Source organism: Strigops habroptila, chromosome 3 (genome assembly GCF_004027225.2).
Source record: "Strigops habroptila isolate Jane chromosome 3, bStrHab1.2.pri, whole genome shotgun sequence".
Taxonomy (NCBI): Eukaryota; Metazoa; Chordata; class Aves; order Psittaciformes; family Psittacidae; genus Strigops; species Strigops habroptila.
Window position 1 is genome coordinate 8,074,042 of NC_044279.2, and position 24,068 is coordinate 8,098,109.

Here is a 24,068-nt window from a genome sequence, read left to right on the forward strand (position 1 = left end):
ATGGTAATAAAATATGTCATATCTGCAATAGTTCTTGTTTATCAACCAGGTGGGACTTTCAAAGCATTTTAATATTGGTTCAATATGGCTCCCACCTATTTGCCTGGGAGAGCCAGGCATTGCTTTCTTTGAAGCTTTTGAAGAGTGAGGAGACATTGTCATTGATTCCAGGGAAGCAGAAAGACCTCTGAGAAGACCCTTGAAAATGCAGCTTTTTAACTGCAAAAGTCTTCATCAAGATCAAGGTGGTCAATAGAAAATATGAGCCCATTTTCTTTCCAAAGGACACCATCATAGACTCATAGAATGGTTTGGATTGGAAGGGACCTTAAAGCTCATTGGGTTCCAACCCCCTGCCACGGGCAGGGACACCTTCCACTAGAGCAGGTTGCTCCAAGCCCCTGTGTCCAACCTGGCCTTGAACACTGCCAGGGATGGGGCAGCCACAGCTTCTCTGGGCACCCTGTGCCAGCGCCTCAGCACCCTCACAGGGAAGAACTTCTTCTTAATGTCTAACCTAAATGTGCATTAACAGAGCCCTTGCTAACCCACAGTGAGGATGACCAGCCTCAGTGTGCCCAGCATCACTATAGAAATGAAAACAGCATTAGCCCAAATAACCTTTCTTTGCTGCAGAAAGCTATTTATTCAGTGTCATTCATCCTAACCTAGTCTACACACCAAATCAACACAGCCAGAACGTATAGATTTTAGCTTTCTAATGGTTTGTACTTAGTACTCTATAAATAGAGCTACATATCTTTCCAGATGGCTCACTCAACCCCCCCAGCTTGTGTGTCCTCTTTGGACATAACCATGTCACAACGGGTCCCTCAGAGCTCAGTTTTGCGCACAAAGTCAAGAGAATCATCATTACTCAACACACTTGAGCTACCCAATAGCAGATAAATAGGTCTGTAGGGAAAGGGCATATGTACATGAATGGCTAAGAAACTCTAATAGCAACAGTAAAAGGCTTTGGATGATGATCCTGCTGTCTGTCATCAGCTATCTTGGAAATATTTACCACTGCTGTTCCTCCTTACTCAAAACAAACATGCTAACTGATTTTAATGCAGTGATAACAGCTTTTTATTCTATATGCACTGGAGGGGGGGGGAGGAATCAGCCGGTCTATACATTTTAAAACCAAAAATGGGGATTTTTCCCTTAGAAAGCAAAGAAGGAGCTGTGAGATCATGTGGCTAACTCAAAAGCAGATAGATTCTTCTCTTACAGCTGAATTTCTTGTGACTCAAGCAGGCAGCTTACCTCTCTAACCTCTCTTCTCCAGGTCTGTGGATTAAAATGGTGCAGGAGTGCTTTGTGCCTTTTCTATCTAACCTTTGCACAGCTAACATTACATTGTGTGTATTCAAGGAGCTCTTCTAGTGCCAGGCTGTGAGAAAGATTTACAGGGAAATTCAACCAAAGTCACAATGAGAGACAGGATGAACAAAGAAATCACATCTGGAAGGCTCCCAGAGGTTTAAAGGGGATCCATAAGGTGAAGTTTACTAGAAAAGCAGAATACAGGCACTCCAAACATCTCCAGGGAGAAGAGGCAAAAATACAGCATTGAGGAACGAGGGTATTAAGAAAGGAAGAGAAGGGATAAAAGCTGAGTGTTACCTATAGGATTGAGAATTACAGAAAGGAAGTACAAGCTGATCCGGGGCTTTTTCTCTAAACAGAAAGCCTTTTTCCAGGGTTTTGAGGTTTGGGTTTACATCAGGAGGCTACAGCTGCATGATGAAGCCTGCACAACCACATCAGGTAGCCCATCAACCCCTGTCCCAAGCCCTTCTCATTGTGCTGTGCTCTGGTTTGGATGCAAATGGGGCTGTAGAGTGTGGTGTACAGACCAGTTAATACACACCTAAAGCTGGAGGACATGAACCTTATCTAAAGAGGATGCCAGGCAGCAGAGAATTATCTAGGGTGAGCTTCATTTGGCCGTGTGTCCATATCTGAGCTACCTATGCAGTTAATGGAGAGAAAAGACATTCAGCTCCTCCTAAAATAGGTGATTAAAACAAGTCTGATGAGTGCTACCATCGCTTTCAGCTCTGGATGCTTTCAGGTACCTTTTAAAAAAGGTATCATCTGACGTGTTTATAACTTCTTTTTTTAGGAGAGCGTGAATGGTACACCCAAAACACCCCAAGCTGTGAGTGACAAAGTGGGATGAATTCCAGCATCAAGCTCTTCCATGGGCTACAAGAGAACCCTAGAGTGATCCCACAGCAAATATTACCCACTTTTAATAGTAGCTGTTTAGCCTCCATCCTGACTCATCAGCTTTCTCAGCATCACTCTTCAGGATGGACTCACGATGGTCCTTGAATGACTTGAAAGTAAAAATGATGTCTAAGTAGGTCAGAGCTGGACCAAAGGCACAGGTATAAAACATTCTTCTACTGTTGTTATGTATATTGAATTTCCAAAGAGCTTGAAGGGTTTGGGAATCCAAAAGTGAGAATGTGGGCATGAGCAAGAGCATATTAAGGCTATCTTGAACCGCACTTAGCAAAGCACCAGCATGACATGGTGTCTTTAAAGTGTTATTTTTTTATCTCAGGTGAAGTATACCCTCATGGAGAGCGCACAGATGACCAGGTTATATGGGAAAATATATGGTCCATAGAAAAAGGAGATGCCCAAGCAAAACACACTGTGGTAAAACCCACAAATGGATGTGTAAGCACATTAAAGGAACATGTTATCTTGTGGGAAAACCAGTTACCTTTATACATAATGACATAATTTAACCACATGGAGTGTCACCAACATTGGAAAATGAGTTCCAGTGAAGAAACTCCATGAAACTGCTTTATATTGATTACCCTTTCCAAAAGCTGCAGTGAAACATGAGTGCAGGCAAAGGTCTTTAAGGAGCTTTCATCAGAAGCTGGCAGAGCGAAAAAGGGTTAATAGTTTCACTTACCCTCTGATGTATTCCCACACAAGCCAATGTCAGCCCACAGGCTTGACTAATCCCAAGTGCAGTCACTGATTGCTGTCATCCAAACAGTAGCTGGCAGCCATTTAATTTTCCCTTTCACTTGGTGTCATTAACATTAGCAACATATGCATATCCATGCTTTGGTGCCATGGAGAAACCTAGGGCTTAAGTTCTGCAAACATGAGTGTCCATCCTTAACTTGAAGCATCTCACTGATATCAGGAAGAACTGTTTACAGACCTGGACCCTAAATGCTTGAAAGCTCTTGGGTTTTTCTGGGCACAGCTTGTAACAGCAGTACAAAGGTTCACTTTTAAGAGCATCTTTAACTTACGCCAGCCTAGTGGAGAGGTGCAATAAAACACAGGCAATTCTGGAGATGTAGCTTGCAACACACCTCACAGTTGTTGCAGTGTAAAATATTGCTTACTACATAACCTTCTCCTTTCCTTTTCTTTTGTACTTTGATGTAGTAGGGCAGGGCAATGGTTTATAACTCAGATTGCATGAGTCTTCTGAATTACTCCTGTATCCTCCCACTTGACTCAAAATATTAGGTCCAGATTTCAGGTACAGGTCTTGAAAACCTCAGTTTCACTGCCTGCTGTCTGCTTTTACTAGATTTTGAAATCCTTTAACTCTGCTGCCTTATATATAGACGTTACATATAGGTATTACTTCTTTTTTGGTGTTAAAGTTACATGAGGCTTCCCAAATCCCGCACTGCTTTCCTCTACATCATTTGTTCATGTCTATCTGAGGTCATTAATTTTTAAAACAGCATACTTGTTTTTTCTCTGCTGGCCTCATGCTTACTATGCACTGCAGAATTTTTGCCATGCTGCCTTCAGGTGAGATTTGCAGGATTTAATATCAGAGGCATTTCAGAGCCTGTTCAAATAGCGCAGCAACCCAAGTGACAGCCTTCCTTTTAAAGCTCAAGAAATTTCTGGACCTTCTGTCATTTGGAAACATAAAGTAAGAGAAAAAAAAAATAAAGTAATCTCAGATCTTAGTGATTTTTCTTGCTAGGAAGACAGCAAATCCCACAGAGGACAGTGAATAGTTCCTGGTAACATACAGCGAGCACTGAAGATGAGTATTTAGCCTTTTAGTTGCAAATTGGGTTCTTCCCATTCTGAGGTTTAAGACTGAATAATTTAGTGCAACAAAAGGGGGACAGAGCAGCTGACAAAGCATTCACTGGTACCCCCTCTCCTCACCCATCCCCATGCCATACAGGACATCTGCTCACTTGAACTGACTCCTGGTGTTGTATTAGTGGCCCTGCTGCCTTCTTGAGTCCCTGGGAATCAGTAGTAGGTAGTAGCTGAGGACAGCCACCCTCACATTGCAGCAAGCAGTTCTGCAAACAGTCCCTGCCGGGTCTGCTTCCCACCCTGAATTCGTATTCAAGGCCAACAACTGCAGCAAGAAGTGCACTTTTCTTCGTATGAAAGACCTGCTGAATTCAACCAGTGTAATTGTACTCCATGTATTCTCCCTGTGAGTGCCTTGCTGCATGTCTAGGAGTGCCTGCAGCTTTGTGTTCTATTTTAGCAAATGCAAAGAGAACTGCTGCTCCAGCTGTAATCAGTACTCCTCAGACACTGGATTTCATCCCACAGTTAAGGTGAGCAGCGAGTCCTTGGGACTGATCTACCTGGTCCAGGATCACAAACCACAGAGCAGCATCACGATTTATATCCTGTTCTCCGCTTTTCCTGGAAAGATAATTTGACTTTTTTATGTAATGATTTCCATGAGCTGCTTCATTTGGCACCCTGGGGAGGGATGGGGACTGCTGGTGGAAGAACCAATAACCCATTTTCCTTCCTCTAGCTAGAGCTAAAAGCGGAGCAAGGCTCGGTATGAGCACAAAGGGAGGTTTCAGGTTAGTCTCTGTTAGCAGAGTGTCATAGAGCTCCCTTCCCATCTGCTCCAGCAAGGTCCTCAAATGACATAAAATGAGCAAATGAAACCATTTTTGTGTTAGCATACAGCCACAGGGATGACACCAGCCAGGGATGGCGAGAGGGGTTACATGACGCAGGCAAAGAGATGACTCTACCCTTATACTGCTCATCTCTTTTCAAGAGGTGAATAAAGGCTGAGTCAAACCTGGATCGCAGTGAGCTGGCATTGCAGTAAAATTGCAAAAAGAAAGGTCACTCAATATATTAGGAGGATAAAATACAGGGCTATGTATTGGAGCACAAAAAGGGGCAGCAACACAGGGTGCTGGCAGTGAGAAGCACTGTGTGCTGGGTTTTGCTGATTAGATAAGAGGAGGCAGAAAGGAGGGAAGAGGCAGGAGGGAGCAGGGATGTGAGCAGGTCTGGCAGAGATGCCAGGGAGGCAGTGGCAGTAAAACATTTCGTTAGGAATAAGTAGCTGGACATTGCTGGGGAAGGGGAGGTAAAATCCAGGCTGAAAGGCAACCGCTGGGGGGGCGAAGTTGCATAATTCTGGGGATAATACTAATTTGGATCAGGCCATGAACAAGCTGCTCTCCCATCCCTCGGAGGAGTGTCGCTGTCATACTCTGGCGAGGAGGTGAGCGGTCCTCACATCCCACACACATCCCAGATGGCAGCATCCCACCTTACCGGGGGCGGACAGGGACATCCTTGGCACAGGAGGAGCAGGGAGATGGGTGCAAGCACCCCGCATCACCGGCGCTGCCATGCACAAGGATGGGGCACCCCACAGAAGGGCCAGGGCAGGGGGATTTATCCCTCTAGAGCCTTTCGGGGCCGGGAGGTCAGACCGACGGGAGCTGCGGGATTTCACCCCTCGCTGTCGCTCCTGCCCCACAACCGTTGGGGCTGGGGACATGCAGCCTGGGGGTGCTGCCGCGCTCCCGCTAGCCACGCCGGGGCTGGACGAGCCTCGGCAGCATGCGCCTGCGCTGCCTTCCTCCTCTTTCTCCTCCTCCTCCTCTCGGCCCCTCCTCCCGGCTTTGGCGGTGCCGGCTGCCGGGAGCGGGCGGCCGGCGGGGCCGCTGCCGTCGGAGCCAGCCCCGGGGTTATGCCCGGGTGCAGGCGGGGCATAGGGCCAGGGCAGCCCGACCCGCCGGGCGCGGCCGGGGCAGGAGCAGGGGACGGTGATACCCGCCCGGGCCGGCGGAAGGTGCGTGGCGGACGGTGAGGATGAGGATGAAGATGATGAGGATGCGGCGGGCCGGAGCGGAGCGGGGGTACCCGGGCAGCGCCTGGGTGTGCTGCTGCTGGCTGCTGGGCTGGCAAGCGGCCGCCCTGCAGCTGCCGCCCTGCGAAGAGGTGAGATTTTCCTCCTCCTCCGGGGTTTTCCCCATCCGTAGGGGGTGTGTGTGGGATGCGCCGGCTCGAGTGGGGGTTATTGCTGGTTGTTGTTCCCCCCACTCCTTTGCGGGCTGTTTATGGGACGACAGAGGGAAGGTCCAACGGGGAAGGACCCTCCGCCGTGGTGCTGTCGGGGCTCTGCGGGGCGGCCGAGACCCCGCATCACGCGTTTAGTGGCCCCTTTATAGCCGTCGGTGCCGAATTCCTCCCTCCCCCGTTGTCGCTGCTCCCTCCGGTGCGTGGAAACAGCAGAGCCGCCTCCAAACGAGCGGTACTCGGCGAGCCGCGCTGCTTCCCTAAATACCGTGTTAAATCAGTGCGAAGGGGAGAATAAGGATGATGGAGGAGGTGAAGCTGTCTCGCCCCAACCCTTACCAACCCAGGGTGTCCCCATGTGTGTGACATGGGGAGAGAAACTTTCTGCCTCTCTCCTGCTGCAAAGACCCGACGCCGTAGGGAGCAGGGATCCGGGAGCAGGGACTGCTCTGCCCAGTGGGACAGGGATGCCCGACTCCGGGTGGCCCAAAAGGAGCTCCGATGGAGGGGACCAGGGCTGAAGCTCTGCTCCAGGGTTTCCATCCCCATTCCTACATGGAGGGAGAGCCTCTCTGCTGCTTTAAAAGAGCAAGTGGGTCTTTCCTGTGTTTTAAATCTAGGTGCAGGGGTGTGGAAGCTGGGTACCCCCTTTCCAAACAGGTCTTGGTGGCCAGGGCACTGCTCTAGAAAGCAGAAACCTGTAAGTGGGTTGGCAGTGGTCAGCCCTTTTAATCCCACCACTGTGAGGATGCTCCAGGAACGGAGCTTCCTCACCTCTCCTACTGCAGTTGCACTGGTTAGCAAGAAATAACTTGTATATTCTCATCCGGGATTGGGGTGGGTGACTGCAGCCAGGTTGGCTGGCACAGGGTTCTGATCCATGCTTGGGGGCTATTACAGTGTGGGACCTCCTTGGCTGGGGATGCAGGATCCCATGTCGTGGAAGAGGACATTCCTGACCCAGGGAATATTCCCTCTTTGCCTATTGAATCTACTTTTTATCTTCCAAGTAGCAGAGCCTCAGTGGGAGAGTTCAGTGCCTGTCTCGTGTGGGAAATCTTGCTGTAGGGGGACGTGTGGGATATGTTTGGGCATGTTTCTCCTAAGCATCAATCATCGGGGGAATTTATGTAGCCCCTGCTTTGAATTACCTATCTCCCTTTTCAGCCAGTGAAGGAAACAGGCCCTTCACAGCTGATCTCATCCTGAAGGCTTTGCTTAAAAGAAATGAACCTCTGCAGATGATTAAAGGTGAAAGCTGAATCTCAGCGGAGGTACCAAAGGCGTAAAGCTGGTATTTTGAGCATCATGTATTGAGCTTTCGGTGTGCAAATTCTCTCCTGAGCCCCACTTCTGTGCCCCTTTTGGACCTGAGTGCTTTTGCTTTCTGTTCAGAAGGATGGACAATGTTGTTCTGATTTAGTTTCGCTTGTATACTCTTTGAGACAGAACCATCCCTCAGTCACATGGCTAAAAAGCTGTACGTTACTCGTGCTGGTGTGTGTGTGCAGCCACGCAACTGTATGTCCCGGGGAATATAATTGCAAACATGTCTGGAGGGAGAAGAAAACAAAATGCTTGCAAAAACCCAGGGTATCGCATCAGCTGGTTTGCAAAAGGGACGAACAGAAGTTAATAGTTCATGTAAATCATGGCTAATACCTGGCTGTGCAAAACTTTGCCATTTGCCCTAATTCAGCTTAATTTGAGTCATCTGGGTGTATTGCCATTAAAATCACGACAGCTCCCATGGTGATTGACTCTGGTTTGGGCAGAGTCGGACAGGGATGGAGTCACGCAATGAGAAAGCACAGCCTGTTAGAGGGTACTGCAGTCCTTGGGAGGCTTGGAAAGGTCTTATTGTTTTGTACCCAAAAGGCTTGAGAAGCACAAGGCTTAATGGACTGGCAGAGAGTTCATTTTGAATCTATAGGGGATCTGTCCTTTAGCTGCACTTTTTTCTCCTCCCTTCCTTGACAGCTTGTTTTGCTGTTTCCTCACTGTTAGGAGAACTACGGACGGCTGCCAGTTTGTGAGTTTTCTGTGCTGGTACAGCATTTGGAGCAGTGGGATCTCTGGCTACGCCTGAGGCTCCATGGTGCTCTGATTACATACATAGTAAAAATAATAATGCATAGCAATGTCACTTTCCAGAAACCTTTTTGTCATTGGCTCCTTTCGTCAGCGACTGTAGTAGTTCAGCACACTAGATTTAGGAAAGCTGTGTTTGTGCCGCAGAACAAATGTACAAGCAGCTTGAATGAATGTTCCTGTGAGATTTGGAGTAAATTGATATAGCCATAAGCTTCTGGAATAGCAGTGTTCCATCCGGGCTGTGATGACCATGCACATCACGAGCTTTCCCTTAGCTCTCTGATGCCAGCAGCTAGTGTGAAGGGGGGTTAGGTGCATCCCCAAGAGATGGAGGCAGGCTCAGCTTGGATGCCCAGGGTACCTCTGGGGTGAAGAATCTAGGGAGACCCACTGCTGTATCCTTTGCTTCCGGTGACTTGATAACTCAAATTAGGACGGTGGCAGAAGAATAACTGCTTGGTGAACTCTTTCTGCTTATGTCAATGATGGATGGGATACTAATGCACATGTTTCATGTGCTGCATAAAATATGACTTTAAGTGGAGTTGACAACACCCATGGTTTTCACTGGCATTAAATACACATTCAGCTATTATATTGGAACTGATATTTATGGCCATCCCTTGCCTCTTCAGGGAGCATCTTTGTTACATCTTATTTTTCAGTGTTTGGTGCTTTTTCTGAACTTTCCAAGTGAATGCATCTTCTTTGGCTTCCCCTTAGAGACTTGCCCAAATCTGAACAGATTTTGCTTTTAGGACGTTGCAACTGATACTCAGCCTAAATGGATCTTTTCTTCATTTCATCATTCCTTCCCTCTGTTGTTCCTGCAACCATAAAGAAACCTAACAATGCTGAGCAACTCGTGACTCTTCTCTTACTTCCCATTCAACCAAATTGTTTGCAAAGAGAGATACGGAGTATATGAGCTGTTGGCAAAAGTGTTTTCGTTCATATGCCCTGAGTCTCAGTTACTGTGCAGATTAAGAGCAAACACATATGCTTTTGACACAGATAATAAATGTGATTCTGCTACATTGGATGATTTACCTGTCATTTCACTAGGCAGGCAAACCAAATATAGAATTATAAAGTGAATAGAAAAGGTAATGTTAAATGCCTTCTGTAAGGGAAAGTATTTTTGTACTAGTCTGCTGAAATACTGGAAATGATAAAGACACTAGAAGGAATTTATTTGGACAAATCACTTGCAAGACAAAGGCAAAGAAGTCTTTAAGGAGGGAGAGGAAGCATGAAATTGAAACTAGGTCAAGTGCAGTGGACTAAGTATGTTGAAATAATGTCAATTTTCATGATAAGGAAAGGTTAAAATGAGGTGTATCTAAGTTAAATGTGAAATATTTCAAGTATATTAGTATATTAAATCAAGATACTAGGTACTAAGCGGAGCAGCCTGGGAAGTGAGGTGAAGTTCTGTCATTGAATGTGAAGGATGGAGAGGAGATATGTGTCAGTCTTGGAAAGATGTTATCTAAGTCAGCGTGCCTGGCACCAAATGTACATGGCAGGAGTAGCAGGGATGTCTGCTGGAAGGAATCTGAGCATCTGAACCCCTCTTCTGTTGTAAGTGAACTCTACCTGCTTGGGAGAAGGGTTGGGGTCATTGTGGATGGCTCTGTAGAGACAGCCCATGTGCTCCTGGTGAAGTGAGTTGGACAGATAATGAAAGCCGAAAAAGAACAGAACATGTAAGAGTGTTATCACTGGTACTCAGGAACTGTGAATGTTTGTTGTTTAACTGGCTAATTGCATACAGGGATCACAGCAGAGTGTTGTGCTGTCTAGGTAAGAAAAGAGTAAAGGAGGAAGAGAAAGAAGAACATGCATTAATGCAGGGCAGGGAAAATCGTTGAAATGCAAATCTTCAAGATAAGGTAGAAAGAAAAAGGCTTTCTGTGCACTTGGAAAGCACAATGTTATTACTCTTTTAAAAGCTAATACTTTTTTATTTTCATGTAACTCTATGGGACGTCTTGATCTCTGGGATTCATTTAGTCTCTGTTGGCCTTACAATCTCTGAAGGGATTAGCTCATTGCTAAACATTTAGGAAGGAATTCCCTGAGTCAGTTCCCTTGCTGTCCCTTGTTGGTATCCTTTCTCTGAAACATCTGCACTGGCTATTTTGGCAATGGAGCAGGAACTATCTATACCAGCTGCTGGCATGATCCAGTGTTATATTCCCTGGTTTCTAAACACCCTGAAACATCTTAGACTCTTAATTTACGAACAGTTCATAGAGGCTGTTCTCACAGCAGAAGAGGCTGTGTAAAGATTCCTAGACAGATCATATTATTTTTATCACCTCTCGCTATGCAGACTTGTGCCTTTGAGGTGAAAAGAGAAATTGTACAACTTCCATTTGCCACGGTGATGGAAAGTCATAAAGATAAGGAAAGAGGAGCCAAAACCATGCCGTAAAACTGCTGACAATGAAGTCGATGGAGCGGAAACAGATACATAAAAGGTGAGAAGGCAGATGCGGGGACACAGAAAGCATCGCCACCACAGCACATAGGGGGGAAGCACAGGAGGAACTGGTGAGGTGTCAGAACTTGAAACTGGAGAAAGAAGACAGATGCTGGTATAAAAAATGGAAAGTGAGCCATGGTCGTAATGATTCAAGAGTAGGAAAACTGGGCATGGCAGAAACTGCTGTAACAGACCATAAACTCAAAAGAGTAGTAGACATTAAACCAACACAAGATTGCATTTCTTCCGCCATCAAACACCGCTTGATCATTCAGGATGAGTATTTATCATTTATATAGAAGCCCGTGATTTTATTTTCTTTTTTTTTTTCAGTTTGTTCCTCAAAGTTTAAGTGGATTTAAAGAGGTTGAGCGAGGACAGGAGCTCTGTTGGGTTTCCTGATGCATCCACGCATGGTGCCCGCGGGGACCATCAGCGAACTGGGTGCCGGGATGGGTGAACACAGTGATTGAGGTTATCAGCTGCCTCCTTTGGGGTGCTGGTTGGCAAAGCTTCAGCAGTGCTGTGCATTGCTTTATGCCAGCTGATGGCTGGGTCAGAACTGCTGGAATCACTTGAAGGGAAACCCTTGCCCTGTGAGTCTTGTCCTTATGAAGATGTTGGCAGGGCTCCCGCAGACTGGAACGGGCTTGGGGCAGAGCCAGGGGTTATCGGGACTTTCTCTGTGGGCAATGGGAGATGCTATCAGAGCAGGCTTCCCCTGTGTCATACATGTCAGTTGCTGTCCTTGCCTGCTGAAGGAAGTGGTAAGCAACAGTTAAGTTGGAAAACAATTTAAAAAGTGGAGAACAGATGAGGGCTGGTAATGAGAAAAGCAGCCTTGAACCCTTCGTGCTTGAGATAGGAAAGAAACAGTGTTTGGGAACAGGTCCCACATGTCTCCCAGACATTGCCAAGGTTTATCTAGTGGCCTTTACTGTGAAGGTCCTGTGCTGGTGTCCAGCATGGCTGTGTCTTTCCTAACTCTGACACTTCCTTGGAAAAGAGTGTCCCTCCCACTTCTCCTTAGTAATATTTTAGTTCATATTCTGGATCCTAATATCTGTTTAGGTTTTGGCTGCTGGTAGAGGAAACATTTTGGTTTTCAGTCTTTTGAAAGAGATGATCTCTGGTTTTGAAGAAGAATATTTAAAGACCCCTTTTTTTTTTTGACAACTGCCTTTTAGAAAACCCATACAAACCCCTTTCAATTACAAAACATTAGCTAAATCTAATAATGACCTTGTTTCAGGAGCATTGTGATACTCACTTTGATAAATAGTGCCAGACAGTAATCGCTGCGCACTTGGGACATGGGCTCATAGCTGATTTGGGGTGATCTAAGATGACACGTGCAGCTGAGCTGCTGGCTCCTCTGTGTTGGTGCTGATGATCCTCTCACTGTGCTGAGTCAGAGCAAACACTGATTCACCTGAAAACTAACCTGCCAGGGGTAAAAGGGAAGAGAAAAGAAACAGAAAGAGGAAAATGGCGAGTGTTCAGCTGGGTGAGTGGCAGAGAACGCTCGGTGTTTAGTCTCTGGGGGGCTAGAAGTAGTGCAGGAGGCTTTGGAACCCACCAGGCACAAGGCTGGTCCCTCTTATTTTATTCCTAGAGCATAGCATTTTGGTTGGATAGAGCTAGCCTGGATTTACACTGAGATAATGGCAAAAGGCTTGTATTTCCTGGTGTAGGAAGAAGAAAACCAGAGATGTGTGTGTTGAAGGTGTGAAAGAACTGGGTTGCTGCTCTGTTGTGGAGGTCTGTGCTTTGGTTTTAGAGGTGCCAGCACTGTCTCTGCAGGGAAAGGTGTTTGCGGTGGTAAGATACCTTTTCAATGGAAAAAAAAAACATCCCAGATGATGGGTTATTCCCAACTAGAAAATTCGTCTGACAGAGAATTTTTACTGCTACAAAGAGAGAGCAAATCACTCATCCCATTTTCCCTTGTGGTATAGCATTAACCTCTCTTATCTGTTAGTGTTCTATGGTCAAGAAATACAACACATAACACAGATGGTTTGTGGTGATACTTGAAGATTACAGGAAAGTACCTACAGAAAATGATAGGAGCTGTATTGTCCAGTGGTGAAAAGGCTGGGAAGCTCAATTTTCAGTTGTTTAGATTTTGTTCCACCTTAGAGGTTCAAGTATTTTGCAGTGATGATCCACAGGAAAGTGGCTGTGGGTGTTTGGGATTGGTTAAAAGGATATGCCCATCCTACTGAGTACAGGAGCATCAGGAGAAGAGATTCACCTAAACAGGGTGAGCCAGTCCACGACACTGGGCAGATCCCTGGCCCTCTTCTAGTTACTGGGGAGACACAGCCAAAAGAGCTATTTTCTATATAATAGTTACCAATGTGTGTTACAATGCTAATCTCATAATCCAATTTGATGAAAAAGCCCTGCTTTGGGGAAAGGGTGACCTTTCCCTCTGAGGTTAGAACTGACCTGAACGTGCTTCTGATGTGATGAATATGGTCAGAAAATTGAAATGCATCAGATAGATAACCAAGCTAGAGGAGGAAAGGAGATGGGGAGGGCAAAACCTGAAGATGCCATTAACATAATTGCTGCTGGCTTGATAAAGTACAGTGTGCATGTAACAGTAGAGAAATCAGTGTCTAAATTGATCACACTGTCCCAGAAAACTAAAATGCACCGAGTTGGAGGCTTCTAGCAGCAAACTCAGGGGTAAAGGTGATTCAGACCTCAGCTGTTGACTCTTAAAGTGTTAATCTCCCATAGCTTTTCTTGTGGCATGTGAAATCCTTCTGGTTTTGTACTTACTCTCTGAAGTTTCTCAAAGCAAGGTCTCCACGCAGGCCAGCCATGTGTTATACACACGCAGGGGAGGTGCCGTGTCTTTTGGGAGACGCACGTCAGAAATGGATGATTTCTGATTTTTTTACAAGGCTTTTATATCTATGGCTCCCTCCTGCTGGCGGGTCAACAGCGCTGATCAAATGCTGCTTGTTTCTGCTTAGCTGCTTTTCATCTCCAGCTCCGCGGTTCCTTAAAGCAAATGAAGAAAAGGAAAGATTTCCCAAGACAGTTCTTTTCTTCTCTCTTTTGTTTGGTCTTTTTTCATCCAAAAAATTCAGACTTCTCTTGAAAGGAAGGAAAGAGAGCCCCTAACCAGACTCCTCACAGCAGGATTTATGCTTGCATGGAGGGAATGTGAGCTGATGTGCGTCTCCGGGATGCTGTGGGGAGGCTGCTCAGTAGAACTGGAGTGGAGAAACGATTCACCTCTTCATACCACACCTTTCTTGGCAAGCACCTGCCTGATGAGCAGCCTGTCCTGCCTGGTGATGCATGTCAAGTGTCCTGGTTAGTAAAGTAATGGCTGTCTCCCCTAGAGCTGCTCAAGTAACAGCTGAACCCAGGCCAACTGTCTCCTCTTCTAGAAGACCAGACAGGGTGACTCTGATTAATGCCTGGTTTTGATGCTGAATATAGGACTCACAAGGGCTCTGAATTATTCTTCTTTTGACTGGAAGCCCACTGTGCTCTGTGTTAGCCTCTGCACAGACAGGGCATCCAGAGGTGTTGCTCAATCCTGCACCAAAGCAACATGTCCTCTTAGTGTCACAGCATCCTTTTAGGGATGCACAGACCAGGTATCACAAATAGCTCAGCACTGAGCCCTGCACTGCTACTGAAATAGCTGTGATCGATGATTAGATTCCCATTCACCCTACCTAAAAGGAACCATAATGTAAAAAAGAATCAATTCCCTATCTTTTTGCATTGCAGTATTTTTAACTGCACTTAAAGCTAACCCTGCTGAAATGTTTGCTGGCTTTTTCGAGGAGTCATTGCTTTTTTAGTTCCAGCCTTTAAATAAGAAAAGAAAAAGAAGTTGGTTTGCAGCATTGCCCGTTGCAATACTGACCTGCTAATCTCTTGACCTGCTTTGCTAAACAAGGGAAAAGATTTCCTTAAAGCCTCATCGGGTGGTTATGCAAGAATCACGGCTTTCATTGGAAAAGGGATGGGGGAAATATTGCAGAGAAGGGGTGGAAAATGTAAACACTGAAAAGTGAAAATCTGGAAAGTTAAATGAACTGGAACTAAGTTGCAGAGTGTTTTAAAGTCGTGTGGTATTTAAATAATTTGTATGGATTTGATGGGGTAGAAGCAGTGGTGCCTGACTCAAGGTTTTGGGATGCTTTTTGTGACTGTTACTGAAAGTACAATTTGATTAACAAACTTTGCCATTATTCAACTCTTGCACTTCCACTGTAAATAGGCTGATGAGGAGACCAAGTGGCACCTCACTGTGTACCACACATGTTGGAAATCAAAATAAATTGTTGGGGTGATATCCTGCTGTCATAGGCAGTCTTTAGCCTACTAAACATGACAGGCCCAAAGAGCTGTGGTCCTCAAACTGTCCAGATCACCCCCAGGTTTGTTAGTGGGCTCCCTGGCATGAATTTGCCCAGCACAGGAAGGGACATTGCAATAGATGTTGTGGATGAACTCCTACAGTCGTCCTCCAGCTGCACAATAGAGATGAGTGGAGGCAGCCTTGCCATGCAATGACTATAACTGGGTACAGTTACTTGAATACCGTGTTAGGAGGGCAATGTAGCACCCTCATCACTCTTCAAGACAGCAGAAGAACAGTGTGAATAGAATGCTCCAGTGATCCATGCATAGTCCAAGCATGAGATCCTGGTGCTGTGGAATTAGCTGAGCACTGGACAGAACCAGCATCTCACACCATGAAGAGGGCTTACCTTTCTTTTAGCTGTACAAGCTAGGCATCTAGTCTGACCTAAATGTCTAGTTGTCAAGACAGTTACCCTAATTTTTCTCACCCTGAAAGGGTGGTGTGATTCTTCTTCCTATTTTCTACCACTGACTGCAGAGGGACTTGGGCTTATGTCAGGTAGATGCTCAACTTGTAACTACCTAAAGTAAAATTAATCTGGCCCCATCAATGGAATAAATCCCTGTTGTAACTGAATTACACTAGCTGTTAACACAAGCTACACGGTTGTTTTGCAGCGGTTGGTAAGCTGCAGGGGTGAAGGTGTTTTGATAAGGCTGGGACACTGCAGTGATGGAGCTAGGGCTCCGCAATGACCTAGTTACACTGGAGAAGGGACCTAAATCTTTGCCTCTGAACTGCTGAATTAAAATGGAAGCACAGCAGGAGCACAGCCTTGGTCCTTAGTGCTGGAGAGCTATTTGTGAGTAAAGAGTTTTATTGTTTTGCCTTGTAACAGCTTCCTACCAAAGGCGTGTTATCACACAGCAGAGTCCCTTCCTATCCAGGGAGTAATTAACATCAAGCTCATGCCAGTGTAACTTTCTGTCTATGATATATGCAGGATTAAACCTAATGTGTAAGCTTGCATATAATGATCAGTTTGTAATTTATGGCAACTGTTTGTCAAATGTGCTAAACCTTGTATTTGGATTTAATTTCCCAGTGCAAGAAGGCGGGTTTTCAGTTTATGATTACTTACAATGTGCATGATTACAGGCTAACTGCATTACCTGGGCAGGAAAACCAGCAAGGAGTGCAGTTCTTTCTTCATGTTGTAGACTGGATCGTGTCTCACAGGAGCCATGAATAGCAAGGGACATCTCAGGAGCTGTGTCTGCCTTTCCTTGTCCTGCCTTTCCTCCCACCCTGTGGGTCACTGCTGGCTGATTTGACCAATACAGCCATTGCAATAACATGTTACCTTGCCCCTTGAAGAGGGTTTAATGATGCTGCAGCCAGAGCTCTGCCTACTGCTGTCACCCCCAAGCTCATACCTCAACCCAGCCTTGCCTCTATGTGAGAGGGAAGCTTGTAGCTCTATCTCGCTGCTAGAAATGCTAACACATTTGGATTTGTATCTGCCTCAAAAGCTGCCTTAGCCCTGTGGGTAAATATGGACTTTGGGAATGTGCACTGAGCCAGGCTGGGCTAGACCCTGCTACTGGAGATCATTTTAGTTAGAGTCAGCAGCGTGAATGCAGGGAAGAGTCTAGAAGCTGAATGCAGCCGGTGGCCAAGTTAAATCCAAGATGTGTTTTCTCCATCATTTGCTTAGCTCAGGCTGCCTTGGGCTGCTAGCTTATCCTTGATTTTATTTCTTAGTTATTCTTGCAGTTGAAATGGACTCTGGGCTTGGAGGCAACCCAAGAGGGCAATATAGGATGAGGCTTCCTCATAAGAATATATGGTTACATATTTTTCCTGTCAGGCTGTGATTTAAGATCTTCCTTCATTCAATGAACAGGGTTATTTCAGACACGTAATGCAGTTAAACACTTACAAAGGGCATGGTCCTATCCTGGGGCAAGTGATTGCAAGTCAGGCAGAAGTTCCTGAGCTAAACCTCCTGTACATGACCTCCGTCTGATGTTACAGGTGTCATCAGTCTCTCTTTTGCCTTTATTTCCCCCCCAAAATGGAATATTCATAAAACCATGTGGCATTCCCAAAGTTGAGTATCAATTAAGATTCAGCTAAAAATTGTAAAAAAAGAGGTTTTGCTTGCTATGGGATGCTTTTTTTTCCCTGTTTGAAAATATTCAGCCATCTGGTCAGCAAACAAATAAAATGCTGCATGATACTGGCAGCAAAGCACACACCGAAATGCAACTAATGGGAGAAGGAAAGAGTTCACAGTCTTTCTGCAGTCTGGTGGGTTCTGGTTTTGCAATCTTTTTTCCTCACAGAAGAAGACTCCTGAGTTAAATTTGTGTTTGTTAGAAGCAGAGTCTGGTCATGATCTTCATATAAGTAAATACAGCTTTGGCAAAGCCAAAAGTCAAGAAAAACACTCCTATTTTTACTTCCCCCCAGTGGTTAATTAGGCTCGGGGAAAGAAGCACACCTGCTCTTCATTATGAGAGTCCTTATTTTGTAATAGTATATGTAATGTAACAGTTAATGTTCTGGCTATAAAAACGTTTACTGTCGATGTGAACACCTTGGTCGATGAGACCTTCCTCAAGAAATCCTGTCTTGAGGAAATTATGTGAGTTCAAGTTCTAGTGCAAATCACTTTTATCGTGGTACAAGTGACACTTATGTGTGATAGGCATACAGAAGTGACTAATACCTGTAGCACTTATCCCTCTTCTTTTGGGGACTATATGTATTGGTAGAGGAGATTTTGTATTCCCTTTCACATTGAAGTTTATTTCACTGTATCTCTCTGTGGCCGTACTTAAAACTCAGCCTCCAAAGAAGTCAAAGTCTGAAAGGGAAAAGCTGAGCTCAGACTCATCCATCCCCATGGCTTGAGTGAGGAGCACACCAAGAGCACACAGACCTGGGTCAATCGTGATAAGGAAATGAGGGATGGGCTTTTTGCAGCCCCATGCGAGCCAAACAGCTCAGTAACACCTTCAAGAGAGAAAAGGAAATGTGGAGCAAATGCATTTGGTAGGAAATTGTAGAGGAGGTGACAGGGCAGAAAAACGATACAAGATCAGATGAGCCCAGACTTCCCTCTAATAACAGTGTTCCTTTTCTCATGTTTTTGTGCTGCATGAAAAACACACACCTAATGGAAATGATAACCAACAGCAGCGGGGCAGGAGCATAAGCTCTGCAAAACGCTCGTGCATGTGCCTGGTTTTAAGCACATGAAGAATTCCACTGAAGTTTGAAAACTAATGCCTTATTTAAGATGAAGTTCATGCTTAAATACCATGCTGGATTAAAGTTAAGTAATTCTGTGAATGACAGAGAGTCAATACTCTGATATAACTGAGATATATTATTGAATTTAAACCTTCTATTTCCAGTAGACCGAAGATTTTTCATTAAGTGCAGTGTTTTAAAAAATGCATTGACTGGTGTTCTTTATAAATATTTAGATGGTAAGTCAGGTTGGTGCTCACTTCATGCTGTCTTTTGTGGGTTTTTGTAAAAATTCTTCTTTTGTTCTGAATACATTCAGCAGACTTTTAAAGACTAACTGATGATGTCCTTTTATATGCCTCTAAAAATTTTATTCGTGTAGCAGATTGGACAGGATGCTGCTGTGGGACTATACTACCGGCGAGGAAGTGCAATGAAATAGGCCATGTTGATTCCTCAGATGATTTAATCTGGCCGTTGTCCTGGTCCTCACTGGATTAAAGTGGACAACTTGGAAAATTTTATTACCTTTATACTGCTGCACATAGGGTTGGTTGGAAGGAACCTTAGAGATCATCTAGTTCCAACCCCCTGCCACGGGCAGGGACACCTTCCACTAGAGCAGGTTGCTCCAAGCCCCTGTGTCCAACCTGGCCTTGAACACTGCCAGGGATGGGGCAGCCACAGCTTCTCTGGGCACCCTGTGCCAGCGCCTCAGCACCCTCACAGGGAAGAATTTATTCCTAATATCTCGTCTCAATCTCCCCTCTGTCAGGTTAAAGCCATTCCCCTTTGTCCTGTCCCTACATGCCCTTGTAAAAAGTCCCTCTCCATCTTAATTGCAGTCCCACTTTAGGTACTGGAAAGCTGCTCTAAGATCTTCCCAGAGCCTTACAGACGAACCCGCTGGGAGCCCTGTGAGGATGAGATGGGCAGTTTGGTGGTAGTTTGTGAACTGAATCCTTGAAGATGTATTTTTCCTGTGGATACTGCAACTGCAGAAGTTAAACTTGGTTCAGAGTGACAGCTCAGTGACTGTAGTGGCCATATGGAAGGAGATGCACAGGCTGTAGGATGCATTTGCAGATTCTCCAAAATGTTTATGTTGCACTAAATGGTTCACTCAGATTGGAGAAGCCTCATAGATAAATGTGCTATAATATTTACCTTAACATTTGCTCCATCTGTCTCATTTTTCTCAAGTACATCAATATATTTTTCCCACTGAAATTACCAGCTCAGGTCTGAGGTAAATTATTTTACCATACCCAGCTGTTTTATATCTAATGTAGTTCTACTTCATTGACTCTACACACCTCAGGAGCACTCAAAGTGAGGATTTTCTTGTGTCCTTTACTTTGAGAATATAAAGAAGGACCCACATTTATCATCTTGCCTTGCATCTGATCAAGAAAGGTCATGACAAGGCATGACAAGTGGGTTCACTTGGCTGGTGCTTGAGGGACTACTGCAATTCGGTACAACGTTGGTGTAGGGCTTCAGAAAGAGGGCAAGGAGCAGAAATAAAGAGGAGGAAGTTATCTTAGGGGATGGAAAGCTGAGTGCACAAGGGAAGCCTGGGAACAGCATGTGCATCTGTTGAGCAGAGGCCGAGGGGCCAAGGTCTGCTCACTTGCCTTGAAGCAGTTGATTCATCTGGTTGTTGTCCATCTGATGTCTGGAACCTCCTGATGGCCTTGGCTCCTTCACAAAGCAAAGCACAGCAATTTTCCCTGTGGCTTTAAAACTCCTTTTAGGATGCTGCAGATACCATAGGTAATTGCCTTCTTGTGATTTGCTTCTGGGCTATTAAATAGTTGCACCCTGAACTCTCTTTGTGCAGATTGCCTTCTGAATAGGCAACAGTCAGCAACGTACTCAGAAAAAATAGAAGGTTCTCTTTTCATTTACGAGCCTTAAGCCTTGAATAGCTGGGAATAAATCATCAAGGTTGAAAAAGAGGAGGAATGAATAAAATCCAGCATATTAAAAGTTATAATTAGAACTGTGATAAACTTTGATACTGTCAGGCCTTCTCAACTGTAATAACTGCATAGCTCTGAATAAAAAGCTTGACTGTATTTGTAGTGAAGCATAGTCTTGCTCTTGGAGAACATTTTGGCTTATTACATTGTGCCAGCATGTGTGAATTAGAGTTTGCTGTACTGAGATCCTGTGGGTGGCTTTATCTAGTGTCCATATGCACGCAAAGTTTGCATAAGATGTACTGTATAGTTGATGTTTGTGAAGAACAGGCACTAAAATTTACTTTCCTGAAAACAAAAGCTGTTTGTGTGTATGGAAGTGACCTTGTGCAAACAATTCTCTGCTGATGTGTCTGGATGCTGCTCTGTTACTGGGGTAGAGAGTAGATGAGGGGCACCAGGCTGTCTGGGGACCATCCATCATAAAATCATAGAATGGTTCGGGTTGGAAGGGACCTTCAAAGGTTATCTAGTCATAGAATGGTTTGGGTTGGAAAGGACCTTAAGATCATCCAGTTCCAACCCCCTGCCATGGGCAGGGACACCTCACACTAGATCATGTTGCCCAAGGTTCTGTCCAACCTGGCCTTGAACACTGCCAGGGATGGAGCATTTACCACTTCTCTGGGCAGCCTGTTCCATCACCACCCTCACAGGAAAGAACTTCTTCCTTATATCTAACCTGAACTTCCCCTGTTCCAACCCCCCTGCAATGAGCCGGGGCATCTTCTGGTGTCACAATGGTACACAGGCTGTGCCTGAGCATCTGGCGTCTTGGAACACTTTGGGGAACATCTTCCATCAGTACCAAAAGCTTTCCTTGTCATAGGGAAAGCAGATGAGTGTCATCACGTGGGTGGTCTTGGAAGACCCTTCAGGAGGCAGCATCGACATCACCTGCAGCTCTTGGCTAAAACAGGATATAGAAACTCCTTCCAAATGTGTCATGTGGAGCCAATTTGCCATTGTTCTCTCTGCAAGGTTGCTTATTTGCTTTGTGCTCTGACTGTTGGATACCAAACAACAGAATATGAGGCTTGAGTGAGTTTTCTCCTTTATAGTTTTACAGGTAGAAATTTATTACTATAGTCATAAGTGGGGGGAGGGAAAAATACTATCAAACCATAACTGAGAGGCACTACACCTCTTTTTACCTTTTTTATTGTTATAAAAGAATGGATAAGGGCTATATTCCCAGTAGTTAACAAAGCAAGTACTTAGGCTGTGGGTAGGATGCTTAAATATTGATAGTTAAAAAGCTGTAGCCCATTAATTCTACTTTTGATGGGCCTATATGGGATTGTGACTATTGGCATTAAACCTGACATTTTTTCTTTAAGCCTAACATCTCTGTTAATGCTTCATATTTCAAGCTAGTTGGCTTCAATATTGCAGGTTTAATCCTTGAGAGCCTGTTTCAGCAAGGCGTTTACGGGATCAGTCTTTTTGGGTTGAGGTGAGGATGTGCCCAGAACCACTGTGATCCTGTTCTCCTCCGCAAACTTGCACATGCAGTGACCTGAAAACGTCTTGTCACAAGAAAGAACAAGTGAAAAAGGTTATTTTTAAATCCTTTTATTGAATATTGAAATGAGGCTTCCTGCTTTGGAAGAGAGAACCTCAGGAAAAGGCATTATCATTGACAGGGCTGGAAACGGTGGGATCTTGTAGCTCCTTGAAAAGCTGATTCATACTGTGCGGAACCAAAGTTACATGAGGCAGTGGGGTGAATATTTGTAAGATAGTGTAAAATAATCACAGATGTGCTGCCACAGATAGTGGAAGTATCACTGAAGAATTTTAGCCACGTAGCAAGTTGTGTGTGTGCTTATTACACTTAAAATATTATTACATGTGCATTTAATGTAGTGAGTGAGACTCTTTGAAAAAGAAAAAAAACCCTTCATTAATAACCCTTAAACTGTAAGATTTTCTTGTCATGAATAGTAAAGAAGAGTTGTCATGTGTAGATTGGTAGTAATAAAAGTCATTCTCAGTTTGACAAACTGTATTTGTTTGGCTGTAAATATGAGGAAAATTATAAAACCTCATAGAAAGCTCATTGCAGTTAATGGAAAAATATTCATTTTATGGAACTGTCCAAATATTACTGCTGGGTGACTAAAAGACTGGATGACTCAATAACATCAGGACACCGAAGATAAATACCTTTATAAACATCCTTTACCACCATGTTCTTCAATTTTCTTTTTAATCTGATGGGGTTTTTTTTTCAGAAGATTTAGGAGTTCAGTGAAAAAAAAAGAAAATATTTCCTGATAATTCTTGTGTAAAATAATTTTGAGAAATGGTAGAGATTTGCAGGTGAATTTGTTGAGTTTTTAAAGGGTTAAAACCCCCACAACCCAAACCCCAGATTTCTGGGTTCATCAGAAATGTCCTCCTGATCGCTGGCAGAGCCTGGCAGCTTGGAGGGATGCCTGCGTCAAAGGAGGGTTCTCCATCTTTCTGCTGATACTTGCCTAGATTTAAATCTTAATTCCTGTATTACACCTTTAAGTGTCTGGTACAGGGCTGTGTAGGAAACTCGGGTGTCATAGGAGGGAAATGCTGAGGAGCAGGGAAGTCTTGAGTCCTCCTTCCAAGCTGTGGAGCCCAACTGGATGGATGTGCCTCACCACTGCCCTTTCTCTGTAGGATGGACCTAGGTGTGAATATGGTGTAATGTCAAGTTCAAACTTGCCCAGTTTCTGGGCTCTGTTTTAACTTGATGGGGAGACTGTGGAGCTTTATAGAGCGTGGCTTTTCAGGACAGTCTTTGTTTCATTACCTTTCTTCAGCAGTCTCGCATCCGTCTTGCTCTGTGAGAAAGGGATGTGATGGCTATGGTGAGGTAAAGGGAGTGATGTGGTAACAGGAATCTGTAGGGTTTTTGCTTTGCTTGTGGAGTTAACTTCAGCCTGCATAAATGGTACTGAAGAACTCCCTGAGAAGAAAGACTTGTCGATTGAGGTGAAACTACAATGTTAAGCAGTAATTAAGGTGTGAAGCAAGCTTTCAAAGCAGTGTTTGAAGGAGTCAGTCACTTCTGCCTGTTCAGAACGTAATGGTCAAGTTTTCTGTTGAAGAAAACCCTGGTCTGAATTAACATATGCAAACAGCATGGTTTTTTAGAATCTGAGCTGTTGGACTTCTTTCAGTGTGTGAAATGGAGTGGAATTCATCTCTCTGGGCCATGCTTCTCCAGTGGGCAACACTGCCATCTCCAACCTGCATTCTACCATATCCCATACCAAGTCCACCCTCCGCATGTACTTGTTGACCACACAAGAAGTCCCACAAAGTAGATGGCTGAAATTGGATGAGATGGATTCATACCACTTCTTCTGGTGTTTGGCCAGCAATGAAGGTGGACAGTGGCAGAGTCAGAGAGCTGGGGAAGTTTGGAGGTGTATGAAGGGTGTTGGTGTGTGAACACTGTGTGAATACATTCAAGAGCATGTTTGACTACTGGAGAGCCAAACCCAAAACTTGTTGAGGTGTAAACGGACATGAGATTTGCCCTTTGGCTCTCGCTTCTCACTGGGTGGTGGAGTGCTATCCTGTG

At 44.8% G+C, this 24,068-nt stretch overlaps 1 protein-coding gene across 2 annotated transcripts in view; it reads left to right on the forward strand.

Moving 5' to 3' along the window:
• The first annotated feature begins 5,884 nt into the window (after positions 1–5,884).
• ELAPOR2 (endosome-lysosome associated apoptosis and autophagy regulator family member 2) overlaps positions 5,885–24,068 on the forward strand; it is a 101,375-nt gene continuing 83,191 nt past the window's right edge. Inside the window, exon 1 of one of the 2 annotated variants that reach the window (XM_030480379.1) lies at positions 5,885–6,246. In XM_030480379.1, coding sequence (XP_030336239.1) covers positions 6,118–6,246 — 129 coding nt within the window. In that variant the 5' untranslated portion in view covers positions 5,885–6,117. The remainder of the gene's footprint in view (positions 6,247–24,068) is intronic. The other variant, XM_030480380.1, reaches the window with a different exon arrangement.